Source organism: Chiloscyllium plagiosum, unplaced genomic scaffold (assembly GCF_037043375.1).
Source record: "Chiloscyllium plagiosum isolate Xiang-an unplaced genomic scaffold, Cpla_swu_hap1 HiC_scaffold_9, whole genome shotgun sequence".
In the NCBI taxonomy this organism is placed as follows: domain Eukaryota; kingdom Metazoa; phylum Chordata; class Chondrichthyes; order Orectolobiformes; family Hemiscylliidae; genus Chiloscyllium; species Chiloscyllium plagiosum.
In genome coordinates this window covers 62090819-62107959 of record NW_028270147.1, presented here as the reverse complement: position 1 = coordinate 62107959, position 17141 = coordinate 62090819, and the positions used below count along the sequence as shown (strand labels likewise).

Below are 17141 nucleotides of genomic sequence, written 5' to 3'. Positions count from 1 at the left end.
ATAGAGATGTACAACACGGAAACAGACGCTTCGGTCCAACTTGTCCATGCCGACCAGATATTCCAACCCAATCTAGTCCCACCTGCCAGCACCATCCCATATCTCTCCAAACCCTTCCTATTCATATACCCATCCAGATGCCTCTTAAATGTTGCAATTGTACTAGCCTCCACCACTTCCCCAGGCAGCTCATTCCATATACATACCACCCCCTGTGTAGAAAAAGTTGCTCCTTAGGTCTCTCTTATATCTTTTCCCCTCTCACCCTAAGCTTATGCCCTCTAGTTCTCGACTCTTTGCCCCTCCTCCCCCCTACTAAGGAAAGAAACTTTTGTCTATTTATCCTTTCCATGCCCCTCATGATTTTATAAACCTCTATAAGGTCACCCCTCAGCCTCTGACCTCCAGGGAAAATTGCCCCAGCCTATTCAGCCTCTCCCTATAGCTTCAATCCTCCAATCCTAACAACATCCTTGTAAATCTTTTCTGAACCCTTTCAAGTTTCACAACATCTTTGCGATAGGAAGGAGACCAGAATTGCACGCAATATTCCAACAGTGGCCTAACCAATGTCCTGTACAGCCCCAACATGACCTCCCAACTCCTGTACTCGATGCTCTGCCCAGTAAAGGAAAGCATACCAAACGCCTTCACTATCCTATCTACCTGTGACTCCACTTTCAAGGAGCTATGAACCTGCACTCCAAGGTCTCTTTGTTCAGCAACACTCCCTAGGACCTTATCATTAAGTGTATAAGTCCTGCTAAGATTTGCTTTCCCAAAATGCAGCACCTCGCATTTATCTGAATGAAACTCCATCTGCCATTTCTCAGCCCATTGGCCCATCTGGTCCAGATCCTGTTGTAATCTGAGGTAACTCACTTTGCTGTCCACTACACCTCCAATTTTGGTGTCATCTGCAAACTTACTAACTGTACCTCTTATGCTCACTTCCAAATCATTTATTTAAATGATGAAAAGTAGTGGACCCAACATCGATCCTTGTGGCACTCCACTGGTCACAGGCCTCCAGTCTGAAAAACAATCTACCTCCACCATCACCCTCTGTCTTCTACTTTCGAGCCAGTTTTGTATCCTGATGACTAGTTCTTCCCGTATTACATGAGATCAAACCTTGCTAACCAGTCTCCCATGGGGAACCTTTGTTGAACGCCTTACTGAAGTCCATCTAGATCACGTCTACCACTCTGCCTTCATCTTGGATTTTGACCGAGTGATCGATGAAGAATGGCAATTATATCTCCTGTCAGGATGTTGTGTGATTTGGAGGGGAATGTGCAGATGATGGTGCTCCCATGTATCTGCTGCCTTTGTCCCTGTAAATAGTAGAGGTATGCATTGATGCCACTCTGTGTTGGTGGTTGAGGAAGTGAATGCATTAGGCAGTGGATGGGAGACTGAGAAAGGTGGCTTGCTTTCTCCTGGATGATGTCCAGCCTGGTGGATGTTATTGGAGCTGCACTCAACCAGGCAACTGGAGAGTGCTGGTATTAATGATGTTGAGAGGAATAGAACCTGGGCTCGGCTGAAGGAATTTCAACAGTTACATGCAAAATTAAAATGCTGAACTTGCAAGATAATCTCTGGATTACTATCTGAGATACAGGCAAACTGTCATAGCATAAGTCAAGTCAAGGAGATAAACGTGTAGGCTCAAACATTAGTGTGGGTGGAATGGGTTTTGATCAATGAGCCATTGGACCAGTACTGGGGTGGAAGGGAACTGTTCCAGTGGAACAAGTTTCACTCGAACTGTTGCTGGGACTCCTGTCTTGGTGAATTCAGTAACTAGGGCTATAGAGAGAGGGTGTAAGGAAAGGAGAAACATAAGCTTACAAAGGAAAAGAATATGTGAACATTGTAGGGCAGCTATTTGGAATGATACCCAGCATGCAACAGGAAAGGACAGTGTACAAACATTGGGGAAAAAGAGCAGCAAATGGGGTCAAAAGGGGAGAAAAATGGTTTAAAAATGGTTAAATTCATGGCTTTTTACTTGTACAAATTTGGAATATTTGGAACAACAAAATAGATGAATTAAACAGAAGACAGTGGAGACGATCTCTCTGCCACTATTGGAAATACGCTTCAAGGGGACTGAAAACACACTGAGCATCATTGCAAAGACCGAACTTCAGTTCTGAAGAAGAGTCACTCAAAAATTTGCCTCTTTCTCTCTCTCTCTCTCTCTCTCTCTCTCTCTCCAGTGTTGCCAAACCTGCTGAATTTCTCCAGTATTCTGTGCCTGAGAATCTAAAAATAGGGAAATGTTACAATGATACGATTCAGATTTCACCTAAAATATCGTGAACAACTTCTTTCCCCTTATCTAAGAAGAGATGTACTGGCAGTCCAGAGAAGGTTCACTAGGCTGATTCCAGTTATGGAGAGGTTGTCTTAAGGGGAGTTGTTGAGAAGGTTGGGGCCTGTATTCATTGGTACTTGGAAAAATGAGAAGTGATCTTAGTGAAATATCTGAAATTCTTATCTGCTTGACAGGGTGAATGTGGAGAGGTGGTTTCCACTTTGGGGAATGTTTAGGGCCAAATGGCATAATCTGAGTAGGAGGTTGTCCAGTTATGGTAGAGATGAGGAGTGGTTTCTTCAAAGGGTAGTGAGTCTGTGCAATCATGTGCTACAGGGAGCTGTCAAGGCTGGTTCATGAATTATATTCAAGGCTAAGATAGACAGACTTTTAATCAGGAAGGAAATTGGGTTGTGGGGAAAAAGGCAGGAAAGTGCAGTTGAGGATTATCAGATCAGCTATTATCTCATTGAATTGTACACAAGATTTGATGGACTAAACAGCCTGCTTCTGCACCTATGTCTTTTGTTCTTATTCCATCACACTCCTGGCTTTTTGATGAATGATCAACATGGGGGATTCAGGACATAAGCTACTTGGTGCAGAATTTCCAGCTTCTGATCTGCATTTGTAGCTATTGTACCCAGTTTAGTTCCTGCCCAATGAGAACCCACCCCTTAAGATATTGATTGTGAGGATTCACTAGCGGTAATGCTGTTTAATGTATATGGAAGATGATTAAATTGTGTTTCGTTGAAGATGGTTATTGGGTGGCATTTGCATATTCTAGATGTTGATTGCCTCTAATTAGCCCAAGCCTGGATGCTGTCCAGATCTTCCTTCACAGTTCTATTTCAGTATTTGAGGAGTGGCAAGTGGTGCTGAATGTTACAATTATCAGCAAAAATTTCTCCTCCTTCTGACCAGTATGTTGGAGGCAAGATCATTGCCAAAGCAGCTGAAAATAGTTGGGATTAGGACCCCTGAAAAACCCATGCAGTGATCTCCTAAATGGAGGCCATCAATCTTGAAGAACTTCAACCATCTTTGTGTGCTATGTATAACTCCAACCATCAAGAGTGTTGCCCTCAATTTCCATGTACTTCAATTTTGTTAGACTCTTGATGCCTACCTTGGTCAAATGCTGCTTTGATGTAAGAGTAGTGACTGTCATTCCACTTTTGAGTTCAGCTTTTTATTCCACCTTTGGATCGTGACTTTGACTCTTTTCCATCATGTTGCAGGGCGGCACAGTGGCTCAGTGGTTAGCACTGCTACCTCACAGCATCAGGGTCCCAGGTTCGATTCCAGCCTCGGGTGACTGTCTGTGTGGAGCTTGCACATTCTCCCTGCGTCTGCGTGGGTTTCCTCCGGGTGCTCCGGTTTCCTCCCACAGTCCAAAGATGTGCAGGTCAGGTGAATTGGCCATGCTAAATTGCCCCATAGTGTTAGGTCAATTAGTCAGAGGGAAATGGGTCTGGGTGGGTTACTCTTCGGAGGGTCGGTGTGGACCGATTGGGCCGAAGGGCCTGTTTCCATGCTGTAGGGAATCTAATCTAAAAAAATCTAAGATAAATGAGAGTAGGCAGATGGGGTAGTAATTGACTGGATTAGACTTGTCCTGCTTTTTCTGGGCAGGACACATGACTGGAGTTTTAGGTAAAATATCAGAAGCCCGTGGACCAGCAACTCATGCTCCTGAGGTGCATGTACAGAATCCAAGCTTACATGGTTAGCTTGGTGAAGATGAGCCTGTTGTTTGTTAATCATAGTCTAGAAGTTACTGTGAACACATTCCTTGACCAGTATTAACCTTCAGATCTTTGCATATGATTGATTTTGAAAAGTCACTTTTAGAACTGATGATTAATGACCACCTTTTGCAAGTTAACTTCTACCACAAATTAGAGAGAGAACAAAATAGAAGGCAGTGAGCTCTAACATTAAATTGGGCAAAAATAGAATGCTTACAGAAATACTAAAGCAAAGAAGATAGGATTGTAAATGGTCATAATGAACAATATTTGAAAGAACTAAATTATTTGTCTAAAGTTTTTTGGTTTTGTCAACTATACTGAAGTATTGCTTGCTAATTGAGAAATTTTATTACAGCAAGTGTAATTTTTGAAATTGCCATGAGCTGAAAGCAGACAACTGTGTTTGTCTTTGAATTGAGAAGCATGCTAATAGTCAAAGGGTAAAAATCTGCTTATTCCTGAACATTGTTCAACTCTATTATAACAGAGTTTGCACTTTTAATTTGGCACTTAAACATAAGTGAATTTGTATTGAAAGTGCGTTCAGAAAGTATTGTCACATAAATGTCTAGGTGTTAAAATGCTAAATAATGAAATCATGCAATATTTTTAAGAAAGCAATTGGATCCTTGGGGGGGGGGGGGGGGGAGAAAAAACTAATTGTTTTCCAATGAACCATTTTGTGTCTTGTAAATCTTTAGGAACAGCGTTTGATCCATTTGACTCTCAAGCCAAGCAACAGAATCAGGATTTACTTGGTGTTTTCCTCAATCGGAGTGGTGCAGGTTCTCCAGTTGGACAAGCTGACCCTTTCATTCAAACAGCCAGGACGCCATCTCCAACTCCACAAAGCACTGCTGGTGATCCTTTCAGTATGGGTAAAAAATTGGCATATTACTTTTAAGTCTTTTTTTTTAAAAACACTTTTATGCTTTAAGTCAATTGTGACCCCACTCAGTTTCTATTCCAACAGTATATAGATGTTACTAGCTGGCAATGGTGCTGCTTCTGCCCTATTAGAAACAATTAGTTTGCCTTCAGTTCCAATTCTGATTCTTGATTAAAAATTTAATAGACGTTTTAAAATTATATCTTACAATAGCATATACTTTTAAACTGAATTGATTCTTTTGGTCCATTAAATATTATTTAACTTCCCTTTAGCCACCTTCCCCTTTCTTTGAGGTACTGACTCTTGGTGAGGTAGTGTTCTCCCTGTGTTCCCTTTGCTCCAGTATTTTGCAGCAGTTGCCTTGCATTAACTGTTGGGCCGAAGGGCCTGTTTCCACACTGTAATGTAATGTAATGTAATCTAATGTAATCTAATCTAATCTTCAGCTGAGCAGCTGGAGCTAATTCCATCTTGACTGTGTAGTCTTCATTCAGCATAAATTGCTCGATGCCAATCAAAAGCCAAGGTGCTGCCTTTTTCCCTTGAAGGATATTGAGTAAGATTTATGATACTTCATGATTACCAGCTAACCAAGTGTGAAATGTAGTTTCAACCTGGGATTCATTCTCATCTGACAGACACAGTTACTAAACTGAACCATTAGGGAACCTTTTGGATTCCAAAACACACTTAAGAATGGAATGGTAGAAATTGAAATGTTTCTAGTTTTTTCTAGATTGTGTCCTATAATTTTATCCAACTCACCAGAGTTCATTGGGCAGCCCAATGGCTCAGTGGTTAGCACTGCTGCCACACAATGCCAGGGACCTGGGTTCAATTCTAGCCTTACATAACTCAGTGTGGAGTTTGCACACTCTCCCCATGTCAGCATGGGTTTTTGCAGGGTGCTCCAGTTTTCTCTCATGGTCCAAGGTGTGCAGGTTAGGTGGATCGGTCACACTAAACTACCCATTGTGTCCAGGGATGGGCAGGTCAGGTGGATTAGCCATGGTAAATGTGGGGGTATGGAGATGGGTAGGATGCTGTTTGGAGGTTGGTGCAGTCAGGATGGGCTGAATGGCCTTTTCCCACACTGTAGGAATTCTGATTCTTTAAGCTTTACATTGACTAATTCGAAGTTCTATTTTTATAAGTAGTAATGATATTACAGTGTAGTTACCCAGATATTCCTCTCGGGCTGACACTGGGAGTGCTCCACTTAGGTATTTTGATGTAGTTTATATTCCCATTAGGCATGAATTTTTATGCAGAAGTAGAGTGAGAGGCTTCTGGTTGAATAATTGATTTACTTAAAATTTTTTGCCTGTGGGATATAAGTTCCAACTTCATCTAGTTGGATGCTTGTTCTTTGGTCCATGTCAAATCAATTTGGGCCACTCAGAGTGAATACACAGCGCACAACCTAGTTTGGAAAATTGTGATGTGATCTTGGTCAAGTACAGATACTTCAGAGCATTTTACCTTTTTTATGTTAGATTTGTCCTGTACATAACAAACCAATGGGATTTTGAAAACGGAGTGTTCAATTTGGCAATAGTGATCAAGGTTTGGGAGAAGATTTGTAGCTAGGGTGCTCGTTGTTGTGGTTCTGTTCGCCAAGCTGGGAATTTGTGTTGCAGACATTTCGTCCCCTGTCTAGGTGACATCCTCAGTAATTGGGAGCCTCCTGTGAAGCGCTTCTGTGATGTTTCCTCTGGCATTTATAGTGGTCTGTCTCTGCCGCTTCCGGTTGTCAGTTTCAGCTGTCCGCTGCAGTGGCCGGTATATTGGGTTCAGGTCGATGTGCTTATTGATTGAGTCTGTGGATGAGTGCCATGCCTCTAGGAATTCCTTGGCTGTTCTCTGTGTGGCTTGTCCTATAATAGTAGTGTTGTCCCAGTCAAATTCATGTTGCTTGTCATTTGCGTGTGTGGCTACTAAGGATAGCTGGTCATGTCATTTCGTGGCTAGTTGGTGTTCATGGATGCGGACAGTTAGCTGTCTTCCTGTTTGTCCTATGTAGTGTTTGTGCAGTCCTTGCATGGGAGTTTGTACACTAATTGGTTTTGCTCATGCTGGGTATCGGGTCCTTCATTCTGGTGAGTTGTTGTCTGAGAGTGTCTGTTGGTTTGTGTGCTGTTATGAGTCCTAGTGGTTGCAGTAGCCTGGCTGTCAGTTCAGAAATGCTTTTGATGTATGGTAGTGTGGCTAGTCCTTTGGGTTCTGGCATGTCCTCATTCCGTTGTCTTTCCCTTTGGGCATCTGTTGATGAAATTGCGTGGGTATCCGTTTTTGGCGAATACATTGTATAGGTAGAACGTAGAACATAGAACAATACAGCACAGAACAGGCCCTTCGGCCCACTGTGTTGTGCTGAACATTTGTCCTAGCTTAAGCACCCATCCATGTACCTATCCAATTGCTCCTTAAAGGTCGCCAATGTTTTCTGCCACTCCCACAGGCAGCGCATTCCATGCCCCCACCACTCTCTGGGTAAAGAACCTACCCCTGACATCCCCCCCCCAGACCTTTCACCCTTCACCTTAAATTTATGTCCCCTTGTAACACCCTGTTGTACCCGGGGAAAAAGTTTCTGACTGTCTACTCTATCTATTCCTCTGATCATCTTATAAACCTCTATCAAGTCACCCCTCATCCTTCGCCGTTCCAATGAGAAAAGGCCAAGCACTCTCAACCTATCCTCGTACGACCTATTCTCCATTCCAGGCAACATCCTGGTAAATCTTCTCTGCACCCTCTCCAAAGCTTCCAAATCTTTCCTAAAGTGAGGCAACCAGAACTGCATACAGTACTCCAAATGTTGCCTAACCAAGGTCCTGTACAGCTGCAATATCACTTCACGACTCTTGAATTCAATCCCTCTGCTAATGAACGCTAATACACTATAGGCCTTCTTACAAGCTCTATCCACCTGAGTGGCAACTTTCAAAGATCTATGACCATAGACCCCAAGATCCCTCTGCTCCTCCACCTTACTAAGAACCCTACCATTAACCCTGTATTCCGCATTCTTATTTGTCTTTCCAAAATGGACAACCTCACACTTGACAGGGTTGAACTCCACCTGCCACTCCTCAGCCCAGCTCTGCATCATGTCTAAGTCCCTTTGCAGCCGACAACAGCCCTCCTCACTATCCATAACTCCACCAATCTTCGTATCATCTGCAAATTTACTGACCCACCCTTCGACTCCCTCTTCCAAGTCATTAATAAAAATTACAAACAGCAGAGGACCCAGAACTGATCCCTGCGGAACTTCACTTGTAACTGGGCTCCAGGCTGAATATTTACCATCTACCACCATTCTCTGACTTCGACCGGTTAGCCAGTTTTCTATCCAACTGGCCAAATTTCCCTCTATCCCATGCCTCCTGACTTTCCGCATAAGTCTACCATGGGGAACCTTATCAAATGCCTTACTAAAATCCATGCACACTACTTCCACTGCTCTACCCTCATCCACATGCTGGGTCACCTCCTCAAAGAATACAATAAGACTTGTAAGGCAAGACCTACCCTTCACAAATCCGTGCTGGCTGTCCCTAATCAAGCAGTATCTTTCCAGATACTCATAAATCTTATTCCTCAGTACCCTTTCCATTACTTTGCCTACCACCGAAGTAAGACTAACTGTCCTGTAATTCCCGGGGTTATCCCGATTCCCTTTTTTGAACAGGGGCACAACATTCGCCACTCTCCAGTCCCCTGGTACCACCCCCGTTGACAGTGAAGACGAAAAGATCATTGCCACCGGTTCTGCAATTTCTTCCTCTTTTTGCAGTTCTAGTGTACTGCAGTGTGTTGTGGCCCTTTTGAACAGTGTCTTGATGCAACTTTTTTTGTATGTTGAGATGGTTGCTTTCGTAGTTTAGGACTTGGTCTGTGTGTGTGGCTTTCCTGTATACCTTTGTGGTGAATGCTCCGTTCGGTGTTCTCTGTACCATCACATCTGGTAATGGGAGTTGGTTATCCTTTTCTTCCTCTCTCGTGAATCGGATTCCTGTGAGTGTGGCGTTGCTGATCCGGTGTGTGTTCTCTATTTCTGTGTTTTTAATGATTACAAAGGTATCATCTACATATCAGACGCAGAGTTTGGGTTGAATTTGCGGTAAGACTTTGTTCTAACCTTTTCATTACCGCTTCTGCTATGAATCCAGAGACGGGTGAGCCCATGGGTGTGCCGTTGATTTATTCATATATTTGGTTGTTGAATGTGAAGTGTGTTGTGAGGCACAGGTCCAGTAGTTTGAGTATGCTGTCTTTGTTGATAGGTTCCCCGTCTTGTTGTCTGTTCTGTATGTCCAGCAGGTTGGCTGTTGTTTCTCTGGCTATGGTTTTGCCGATAGAGGTGAACAGTGATTTTACTTGCACAGAAAGTAACAATTTGAATTTCTTTTGGGGAAACTTTCTATCCAGACATAGACCCCATTACAACTGTTCATTTTGTTTTTTGTTTCAGGTAGTGACCAACGCACTCTGCATTTTCTAGTATTTGCTGTATTATATCCTGTTTCTTTCATTTCAATCCCCCTTTTGTACCACTCAGTTTTTAAGTTTTCATCTCTTTTTAAGACAACATATATTTAACTTCTGACAAGACACAGACACATTTGGAAGCATCATTTTCTTGCTTCACAACTTTCAGTGAAAAACTAATCGAGAGGATGAAGTATGCCTTGCACTTGCCCTCATCTTTGCAGTAACCTGAGTAAATTGAAACATTTGAAAAATATGTACTCTTTCGGGCCTGATCCTAGTAGTACATACAATTCTAAATTTTCTTAGAGAAGTTTAAGTGACTCCTAATGAGATTATGTTGCATTAGTACTTTAGTCTTTGAACCTCCAGCAAAATCATTATGATGCACTGTAAAATGTTAACTTTTGCTTTACTTAGGTAGAGTTTCCCCTGGTCCGCCATGTACTCCAACTGTGTCTGTTCAACCAGATCTAATGGGAGGATGGGGCTTGGGATCCTCAAACCTACCTGGAGGTTCAACAGCTTGGGCAAACAAATCCGCTGCTTCGGGTAAAAATAGAAATAATCTTGTTTGTGTTTACTAGTCTAATTGACTTTGTTCTTGGCAGTTAACTCACATAGAACAAACAGGTAATGTTTGAAAAGCACTGAAGAGCAAATTAGATTTGTTTTTGACATCATTATCAATTCCTTATCCGCTCTTTATTATCAAACTGTCAAAATGAGATTCAAGATTTAGTGTGACAGTTGGCACGGAAACGTTTTCATTTTTTTTTATCAGACCTTCTCTTAAAATTGTTCAAAGCTGATCCTTTCTCGTGTTCATTTCTTTCTGGGACACAGTCATTGCAAATCGACCCTAGAAGTTTGTTTTTTATTTCTAAAATACCAAAAACGTAAATGCAAGATACCACTGAGGTTGAAAGAGCAGAAGAGGTGGGATGTATTAACAATTTATTATTGGGATGTGAATAGAGCTAATGGTGGTGGCATTCATTATCTATCCAGGGTTACCCTGAGAAGGTGATGGTGTGATGACTCATTGAACCACTAATGTTTTACATAATCATGATGCTCTGCAATTGAATGCAGTTGAGTTATATCTGAGGACAGCTATGAATCAACTGTGCTGGTGTGTTCAGTACATAGAGCACATCTGAGTAAAGACTGCAGATCCTGTTTCTGGAGGAGATTCTGGTTCACCAGTTTGGGTTTTACATAACAGCTTTATAATCACTCACCAGATTCTTATTTAGAATTTGTAACATGCAGTTCTGTTGGGAGAATTAAGAGTGGAAGGGGAGGGAGTTCTCTATCACAGAGGATTATGAATCCTCATTATTGAACACAGGAAGGGCTGCAAGATTCATACTTTTGCGCTCTCGGGAAATCCAGGATTTGTGGGGGTTCTGATAGGAAGCTGGGGTCGAAGCCAGAGGTTAACCATGCTTATATTGAAGTGGAGTGGGACTGATGGCCCATGTGAGTCTGCTCCTGCTCTTATTTTGTAAGGTTTTGGATTTTTCAATGGATCCTTCTAGTATGAGGGTATGACTATGATAACCTGCAAGTCTCTTCACTGTGGTTGCAAGAGTTTCATGTCAATTAGCTTTGAGGCTTCTAAATATGGGTTGCCTTCAAGCAGCTACTAATGACACCATGATGGCCATTATTGAAAACCTGTGATATTGACAGTCACACTGTCTAACTGTTGACCTGAGAAATAGAAACATGTATCAGTGGGTAATTTTTACAAAGTAAATTTCAGATTGTGCAAAATAAGGATCATAACTCCGATCTGGGCGAATACCATTTTAATATTGGGTGGATATTTAAGTACTCCACTGCATTCATTTAAGCACATGAAAAGACTTGTGTCCTCATTGCAGAGCAGCAACTGAATTGAGGATGTTATGCTGGTTGATGAATATGTGGTGACAGGTGCTGTGAAATTCCCATGCAGACTCTTATGGAATATCAGGAGCGAGAAACTTTCTTCAAAAACTAAGATCATAAAATACTGTCTGATGAAAGTTGCTGTTCAAATTTACCTCCTTGGTTTTTCTCTCATTGATTTTGATATAAACCTGGGGCAAGTCGATGTCTTGCTGTCTCTGAAAGCAATTTATCTGCTGCATGGTGAGAGTCATTATGGATTGGGGTAGATGGTATGTCACATTTTCAACAAGCAGACCTCTAAATGGGTTCATGTTTCTATATCATTTTCCCAACAGGTGGAGTTGGGGGTGCCAGCAGATCAGCAAATACCAGTCCTACCAGCTCATTACATTGTACTCCAACTCATCAGCGGAAGCCACAGACACTGGATCCATTTGCTGACTTAAGTGCTCTTGGTGCCAATTTAGCAGGTTAGTTCTGTTAAATTTGCTGCCTTTTTTGAGCTGAATGGAGAAAGAACAAAAACCTATGCAGCATAGGGAACAGGCTATTTGGCCCCTCCAAGTCTGCGCTGTCACATTTTGCTCTTCCATACTAAAACTGTCTTCACGTACAGGATCTGTATCCCTCTATTCCTTTCCTATTCATGTATTTGTCTAGGTGCTTCTTGAATGCTGCTTCCACCACCACTTCTGGCAGTATGCTCCAGGCCCTTTTGTGTGAAGATCTTACCCTGCATGTGTCTTTTTAAACCCCCATGCCCCCCCACCCCCACCCCCTGAGAATTAACCCCTCTACCCTGAGAAAAAAACCTCATACTTTCCGCTCTATCCATGCCATTCATTATCTTTTATAACCTTCTGTTAGGTCGCCCCTCAACTGCTTGCATTTCAGTGAAAGCAAACCGATTCTAGCCAACCTTTCTTGAAAGCTAAAATCACCCAGACAGGCAGCATCCTGGTAAATCTTTTCTGTGCCCCCTCCAAAGCATCCACATCCTTCTGGTAGTATGATGCCCAGAACCGTACACAATTTTCCAAGTGGGGCCTAACTAAGGTTCTACAAAGCTGCAGCATAACTTGTTTATCCCTGTACTCAATGCCCCCTTCCAAAGAAGCCAAGCATACCATAAGCCTTTTTTTCACTACTTTATCTACCTGCACTGTTATCTTTAGTAGTCTGTGGACCTACACACCCAGATCCCTGAATATCAATGTTCCTAAGGGTTCTGGCATTCAATGAATAATTTCCACCTGTGCTTGACCTTCCAAAATACATAACTTCACATTTGTCTGGATTAAACTCTATCTGCCATTTTTCTGCCCATGTCTCGAACTGGTCTATATTCTGCTGTATCCTCTGACAATCCTCCTCACCATCCACAACTCTACCAATCTTTGATTCATCTGCAAACTTACTAATTCGACCAGCTACGTTTTCCTCCAAATCATTTACGTAGACCATGAACAGCAGAGTTCCCTGCACTGATCCCTGTGGAAGACCACTAATTAGAGCCCTCCATTCTGAAAAGCATCCTACCACTGCTACCCACCATCTCCTGTGACTAAGCCAGTTCTGTGTCTGTCTTGCCAGCTCACCCCTGATACCATCTGTTTTCACCTTTTATACCAGTGTGCCATGATAGACCTTACCAAATGCTTTACTGAACTCCATGTTGACAAGATCAACCAATTTTCCATCATCAATCATCATCTTTGCCTCCTCAAAACACTCAATCAAGTCATTGAGAAGAAGAAGCCGTTGTAATAATATTGATAAAGCTACAGCGTTTTGGATCAATACAACACCCTTTAACATAGAACATTACAGCGCAGTACAGGCCCTTCGGCCCCCGATGTTGCGCCGACCTTTCGTACCAAACTGAAGCCCATCTAACTTACACTATTCCATGTACATCCATATGCTTGTCCAATGACGACTTAAAAGTACTTAAAGTTGGCAAATCTACTGCCATTGCAGGCAAAGCAATCCATACCCTTACTACTCTGAGCTGAAAATGTGTTGCTGGAAAAGCTCAGCAGGTCAGGCAGCATCCAAGGAACAGGAGAATCGACGTTTCGGGCAGAAGCCCTTCTTCAGGAATCCTGAAGAAGGGCTTATGCCCGAAACGTCGATTCTCCTGTTCCTTGGATGCTGCCTGACCTGCTGCGCTTTTCCAGCAACACATTTTCAGCTCTGATCTCCAGCATCTGCAGTCCTCACTTTCTCCTTACTACTCTGAGTAAAGAAACTACCTCTGACATCTGTCCTATATCTATCACCCCTCAATTTAAAGCTATGCCCCCTCATGCTCGCTGTCACCATACTTGGAAAAAGGCTCTCCCTGTCCACCCTATCTAACCCTCTGATTATCTTCTATGTCTCTATTAAGTCACCTCTCAACCTTCTTCTCTCTAACGAAAACAGCCTCAAGTCCCTCAGCCTTTCCTCATAAGACGTTCCCTCCATACCAGGTAACATCTTTGTAAATCTCTTCTGCACCCTTTCCAAAGCTTCCACATCCTCCTTATAATGCGGTGACCAGAACTGTACACAGTACTCCAAGTGCGGCCGCATCAGAGTTTTGTACAGCTGTAGCATAACCTCATGGTTCCGGAACTCGATCCCTCTATTGATAAAAGCTAAAACATTGTATGCATTCTTAACAACCCTGTCAACCTGGGTGGCAATTTTCAAGGATGAGTGTACATGGACACCGAGATCTCTCTGCTCATCTACACTACCAAGAATCTTACCATTAGCCCAGTACTTTGCATTCTGGTTACTCTGACCAAAGTGAATCACCTCACACTTGTCCGCATTAAACTCCATTTGCCACCTCTCAGTCCAGCTCTGCAGCTTATCGATGTCTCTCTGTAACCTACAACATCCTTCGTCACTATCCACAACTCCACCGACCTTAGTGTTGTCTGCAAATTTACTAACCCACCCTTCTACCCCCTCATCCAGGTCTTTTATAAAAAATGACGAACAGCAGTGGACCCAACACCGACCCTTGCGGTACACCACTGGTAACTGGACTCCAGGATGAACATTTCCCATCAACCACCACCCTCTGTCTTCTTTCAGCAAGCCACTTACTGATCCAAACTGCTCTATCTCCCACAATCCCATTCCTCCGCATTTTGTACAATAGCCTACTGTGGGGAACCTTATCAAATGCCTTGCTGAAATCCATAAAACCACATCAACCGGTTTACTCTCATCTACCTGTTTGGTCACCTTCTCAAAGAACTCAATAAGGTTTGTGAGACACGACCTACCCTTCACAAAACCGTGCTGACTATCCCTAATCAAATTATTATTTTCGAGATGATTATAAATCCTCTCTCTTATAACCTTTACCAACACTTTACCAACAACTGAAGTAAGGCTCACTGGTCTATAATTACCTGGGGTGTCTCTACTCCCCTTCTTGAACAGGGGAACCACATTTGCTAACCTCCAGTCTTCTGGCACTATTCCTGTAGACAATGATGATTTAAAGGTCAATGCCAAAGGCTCGGCAATCTCCTCCCTGGCTTCCCAGAGGATCCTAGGATAAATCCCAATCGGCCCAGGGGACTTATCTATTTTCACACACTGCAGGATTTCTAATACGTCTTCCTTGTGAACCTCAGTCCCACCTAGTCTAGTAGACTGTATCTCAGTATTCTCCTCGACAACATTGTCGTTTTCTAGAGTGAATGCTGTCGAAAAATATTCATTTGGTGCTTCCCCTATCTCCTCTGACTCCACACAATATCCCACTACTCTCCTTGATTGGCCTAATCTTACTCTCGTCATTCTTTTATTCCTTAAATACCTATAGAAAGCCTTAAGGTTTTACCTGATCTTATCCTCCAACAACTTCTCATGTCACCTCCTGGCTTTTCTGAGCTCTCTTTAGGTCTTTCTTGGCTACCTTGTAACCCTCAAGCGCACTAACTGAGCCTTCACATCTCATCTTAACATAAGCCACCTTCTTCTTGACCAGAGATTCCACTTCCTTCGTAAGCCACGGCTCCCGCACTTTACAGCTTCCTCCCTGCCTGACAGGTACATACTTATCTAGGACACACTGGAGCTTATTCAAGGAAAAGCTCCTCATTTCTAATGTGCCCATCCCCTGCAGTTTCCTTCCCCATCCTATTGCTTCCTAAATCTTGCCTAATCACATCGTAATTGCCTTTCCTCCAGCTGTAACTCTTGCCCAGTGGTTTACACCCTATCCCTTTCTATCACTAGAATTGTGATTGCTATCACTAAAGTGCTTACCTACTTCCAAGTCTAGCACCTGGCCGGGCTCATTACCCAGTACCAAATCTAATGTGGCTTCGCCCCTTGTTGGCCTGTATACATACTGTCAGGAAGCCCTCCTGCACACACTGGACAAAAACTGACCCATCTATAGTACTTGTACTATAGGTCCCCAGTCAATATTTGGAAAGTTGAAGTCCCCCATGACAACTACCGGCCTCTCTCTCTCCTATCGAGAATCATCTTTGCTATCTTTCCTCTACATCTCTGGAACTATTCAGAGGCCTATAGAAAACTCCAAACAGGGTGATCTCTCCTTTCCTGTTTCTAACCACAGCCCAACTACCTCAACTGACGAGTCCCCAAACATCCTTTCTGCAACTGCTATACTGTCCTTGACCAACAATGCCACATGCCCCCCTGGGTCCCTGAAACTTGATTTCAGACCTCCCTACTCTCAACCTTTTCTATACTTGAACTACAATTTTTTGGTTCCCATCCCCCTGCTGGATTAGTTTAAACCCACCCCAATAGCCTTCGCAAAATTCCCCCCCCAGGATATTGATACCCCTCTGGTTCAGATGAAGACCATCCTGCTTGTAGAGGTCCCACCTACCCCAGAAAGAGCCCCAATTATCCAAGAATCCCAAACCCTCCCTCCTGCACCATCCCTGTAGCCATGTGTTCAACTCCTCTCTCCCTATTCCTTGCCTCACTAACACGTGGCACAGGCAACAAACCAGAGACAACAACTCTGTTCGTACTAGCTCTAAGCTTCCGTCCTAGCTCCCTGAATTTCTGCCTTAAATCCCCATCTCTTTTCCTACCTATGTTGTTGGTGCCTCCTCCCCTTTAAAGATCCCAAAAACATGGTCAGAGACATCATGAACCCTGGCACCTGGGAGGCAACACACCAACTGAGAGTCTCTCTCGTCACCACAGGACCTTCTATCTGTCCCCCTAACTATGGAGTCTCTAATGACTACTGCTCTGCTCCTCTTTCCCCCTTCCTTCCCTTCTGAGCAGCAGGGACAGACCCTGTGCCAGAGCTCTGTACCCCAATGCTTTCCCCTTCTAAGTTTCTCTCTCTCCCCCCCCCCCCCCCCCCCCCCCCCCCCACCCAACAGTATCCAAAGCGGTATACTTACTGTTGAGGGGAATGGCCACAGGGGATCCCTGCACTGCTGCCAGTTCCCTTTCCGTCCACTCACTGACTGTAACCCATTTCCCTTTTTCTTGTACCTGAGGAGTGACTACCTCCCTGTAACTCCACTCAATAACTCCCTCTGCCTCCCGAATGATCCAAAGTTCATCCAGCTCCAGCTCCGGTTCCCTAATGCGGTTTTCGAGGAGCTGGAGTCGGATGCACTTCCCACAGATGTAGTCAGCAGGGACACTAGTGGTGACCTTTACCTCCCACATTCTGCAGGAGGCACATTAAACTGCCCTAATCTCCATTCTCACTATTCTAAATTCCCAAAGAGACTGTTGCAAAAATAAGGAATTA

At 43.4% G+C, this 17141-nt stretch overlaps 1 protein-coding gene across 5 annotated transcripts in view; it reads left to right on the top strand.

The window, feature by feature from the left end:
- The window catches only part of dnajc6 (DnaJ (Hsp40) homolog, subfamily C, member 6), a 146755-nt gene that overhangs the window by 93800 nt on the left and 35814 nt on the right, over positions 1–17141 (top strand). For 2 of the 5 annotated variants that reach the window (XM_043699441.2, XM_043699435.2), the window contains 3 exons: positions 4785–4961; positions 9893–10024; positions 11710–11844. In XM_043699441.2, the coding sequence (XP_043555376.2) occupies positions 4785–4961; positions 9893–10024; positions 11710–11844 (444 nt within the window). The remainder of the gene's footprint in view (positions 1–4784; positions 4962–9892; positions 10025–11709; positions 11845–17141) is intronic. The other 3 variants (XM_043699436.2, XM_087990684.1, XM_043699440.2) reach the window with 3 other exon arrangements.